Genomic DNA, 3,588 nt, shown 5'->3' with positions numbered 1-3,588 from the left:
GACACGGCTAAGTCAATACCTTCAAGAGTAGAGAGAGGTTCAAGAGAGAAACACGGAAAAACAGAAAAGGCTGATATACCTTTTAAAACCAATTTTTACCTTCAAGAGTAGAGAGAGGTTCAAGAGAGAAACACGGAAAAACAGAAAAGGCTGATATACCTTTTAAAACCAATTTTTACCTTCAAGAGTAGAGAGAGGTTCAAGAGAGAAACACGGAAAAACAGAAAAGGCTGATATATCTTTTAAAACCAATTTTCTTTTTTTTTTTTTTTTCCCTTTTTGTCTTTTTTCGTGACTGGTAACGGGATCGCAACCCTCGGTGTTGCGCCCGCACCGCGCTCAACCAGTGAGTGGACTGGTCTCTATATGGGATCCGAACCCTCGGCGGGTGAAGCCGCCACGCTCCCAAGCGCCGCTCTCTACTGAGTGCACCACCGGGCTGGCCCTTAAAACCAATTTTCTTTTTTTTTTTTTTTTTTCCCTTTTTGTCTTTTTTCGTGACCGGCAACGGGATCGCAACCCTCGGTGTTGCGCCCGCACCGCGCTCAACCAGTGAGCGGACCGGTCTCTATATGGGATCCAAACCCTTGGCAGGAGAAGCCACCACGCTCCCAAGCGCTGCACTCTACCAAGTGCACCACCGGGCCGGCCCTTAAAACCAATTTTCTTTGCAGTTGTTACAGTGCTGCTTACGTAACAATATTTTAGTCTTAATTAAAAGACTGATAGAAAGGAAACCATTAGGTAACTAATAGTGTGGATAGTTTGTGGATATGGAATAAAATTCTGTACAAAGATAACATGACAGTGACTAAAGTTTCAGAATATATCAGAGAAGCTAAAGGCCTTGCTAATTATAGTTGATGTGATTAACTACCAGCTTTTGAAATAATCAATCTGTTAACCACACAACAGCCTGAATAAGGAATTAAAACCACCGTGAAGACTGAAGGCCCACGCTCACCGTGGCAATGCCCCTGGCCTCCTGGTAGGCCACCCTGATGACATCTGCGGTGCTCGTGTTGAGGAAGAAATACCCAGAACCTTCTTGGACGTGGAGCTCCACCTGGAGAAGGGAGATGCGGGAGGGGACCGGGCTGTGTGTCGGAGGGCAAGGGTCCTCCAAGGGGTCTTGCCCAGGCAGGGTGGTGGCAGGGCAAGGACTATACCTGGATTCCAGGGTGGTTGTAGATGGTCACCTCTTCCGGACTCACCCTCACGTCCTCCACCAGAATGAGCTCTATGGATGCCGTCACAGGCATGGGAGGGGCGTGCTGAAGGGCAAGCCAAGGCCATCAGATCCAGGCAACCATGGGCCAACACCGGGCCAGCCTGCAGGCTGCTCCCAGGCAAGAGCAGAGCTAGAGCCATAGTCCTGGCCTTGTTCCAGGACACAATCCCCAATCAAACCATGGTGGCTCCTCAGCCAGGCTGAAAAGAAAGGCCATATCCCCTCTGAAGCCTCCCTTCATCCTACCAAGGTGGAGCCTGTGGCCGCCTCCCTGCTCCCATCAGAGAAGGTGGTTATCAACAGTCCTGCCTAGATGCTGCCACACCCCCTGCTGGGCCACACAGGTGGGTGACTCGCACACAGCTGCTGACTTTCAGGATGCCACGGCAATACCGTGGGAGATGGGGGGCTTGGGCAAACAGTGAAGTTGCTGACCAGGCCAGGGAGTGAGGGAGGGTCGGGTGGAAGAGCCTCCATGGCTGGCTCACAGAGGACAGGACAGCCCTCATTCCCTTGGGTGGCATGCTATGCACCTCAATTTCTTGCCACTGTCATTCGAAGGAGACTGCTGACCTGACCCAGACTGGGGGCAGCAGGGTCAGGGAGGCGGCACCATGTGGGGGAGCAGAGCAGGGAGCTGCGGGCTGGGTCCCAGCGATGGGGCTCAGGACACTCGGACACTAGGCAGAATTCAGGCAGAAGCACAAAGACCACCTGCCTCGCCCGCGGCCCCACCCGCCATTGGGCCCTGAGAGATACCAGCGGCTTCACTAGGGCTGTGCTGAGGTGGGACTGCTGGTAGCCAGTCGCAGTGGCAGAGATGGCTGTGGTTCCCGATGCCTCGTGAACTGAGATGGCCTGCAAACCTGAGTCCAGGAAGAGGGAACCCACGTCAAAGTGGATGTTGGCCCCGTGGCTGCCTCTGAAGCAACCCCGTCCTCACATCTGAGCATAGATAACAGAGTATGTTGAAACCACATGTACTGCAAGAGTGAATAGGCCCTGAGCAAGGCCCCACAGAGCAACTGAGGTGAGCTGGAGGAGCTGGACCCACTTGTGGCTATTGAGTAGTTTTGGGACATGCCATGGCACAGAGTCACAGATCTTAGAGCTGACGGATCTGTTGTACGACCCGGGAGCTGAGATGTTCCTGCTGTGAGTCCTGAGCCTCTAGTTCCTACCTCACAAAGTCTGTGCAGGATTAAAGGAGAGCAGGTGGCTCATTCTGCACCCCAAGTCTTAGATCTGGATGAATGGGAGTCCCAGCACGCCCGACAGAAACAGCTGCCTTGGCACACTTCCTCTCTGTCTGGGTTTCACTGGTCCCATCCTCCTGCCCTCTGCTATCAGACTCGCCACCCCAGCTCACCATGCAACTTCTTCTGGCCGCTCCCATCGTCCTGGGACACCAGCCGCATGGGTGGGTCAAGCTTGATGCTGGCCAGCAACGGTCTGGTGGACTCCCACTGGACACTTAGAGAACTGAAATTGTCGAATCGGCGGCCCTGCTGGTCATAGGCGGCCAGGTCCAGCAGGGGGTTGCGATGGCTGGAGACCGGAACCTGCAAGACACAAGGGTCAGACACCATGGCCACACCCAAGATCAGACATGGTCACTGCTGACCACACAGTGCACCCTGAAGCTGGTCAGCTGCCTTGAGGCCCACGGAGCTCCTGGAGAGGAAGTAGGGATGAGTCACAAACCAATCCTCAATACTGTCACCAATCCAGGTGCCCTCATCGCCCTGGCCTGCCTGACCTCTGACTCCAGACTGTGGTTCCCCATGGGGGACAAGGAACTCCAGCTTCCCCACCTGGGGAACTGCCTCTGGCAATGTCTAGAGGCACTTTGGGCTGTATGTATGCCTCAGCTGAGGAGGGGTGCAACTGGCATCTAGTAGGGAGAGGTCAGCAATGCTGCTAAACACACTACATAAGATAGCCCTCAAGAATTATTTGGCCCCAGGTGTCAACATGCCAAGACAGGGAACCCCCACCCACTCCAGGCAGGCTACTCTCCTTCCCCTCTGCCCTCACCTTTCCAAACCCTTGCCATCCTCCACCCCAGGCAATTAAGGCATTGCCAATGCACCTAGGAAGTCCCAGAGTCACCAGGTTGGCAAAGCTCCTTTTTTTTTTTTCCTTTTTGTCTTTTTTACTGACCAGCAACGGGATCGCAACCCTCGGTGTCGTACCTGCACCGGGGACCAGCAATGTTTTTTCCTTTTTGTCTTTTTTACTGACCAGCAACGGGATCGCAACCCTCGGTGTCGTACCCGCACCGGGGACCAGCAATGGGATCGCAACCCTTGGTGTTGCGCCTGCACCGCGCTCAACCAGTGAGTGGGAACCGGTCT

The 3,588-nt window shown here is 54.1% G+C and overlaps 1 protein-coding gene across 1 annotated transcript in view; it reads right to left on the bottom strand.

Moving 5' to 3' along the window:
* Positions 1-3,588, bottom strand: part of NUP210 (nucleoporin 210kDa) — a 52,969-nt gene that overhangs the window by 41,365 nt on the left and 8,016 nt on the right. Inside the window, exons 3-6 of the mRNA XM_008587832.1 lie at positions 2,601-2,793; positions 1,991-2,097; positions 1,170-1,274; positions 965-1,066 (exon numbers count right to left, since the gene is read on the bottom strand). Coding sequence (XP_008586054.1) covers positions 965-1,066; positions 1,170-1,274; positions 1,991-2,097; positions 2,601-2,793 — 507 coding nt within the window. The remainder of the gene's footprint in view (positions 1-964; positions 1,067-1,169; positions 1,275-1,990; positions 2,098-2,600; positions 2,794-3,588) is intronic.

The sequence above is a fragment of the Galeopterus variegatus genome, unplaced genomic scaffold (assembly GCF_000696425.1).
Source record: "Galeopterus variegatus unplaced genomic scaffold, G_variegatus-3.0.2 Scaffold4555, whole genome shotgun sequence".
In the NCBI taxonomy this organism is placed as follows: domain Eukaryota; kingdom Metazoa; phylum Chordata; class Mammalia; order Dermoptera; family Cynocephalidae; genus Galeopterus; species Galeopterus variegatus.
The sequence above is the reverse complement of the archived record's forward strand: the minus strand, read 5'-3'. Positions and strand labels throughout refer to the sequence as shown.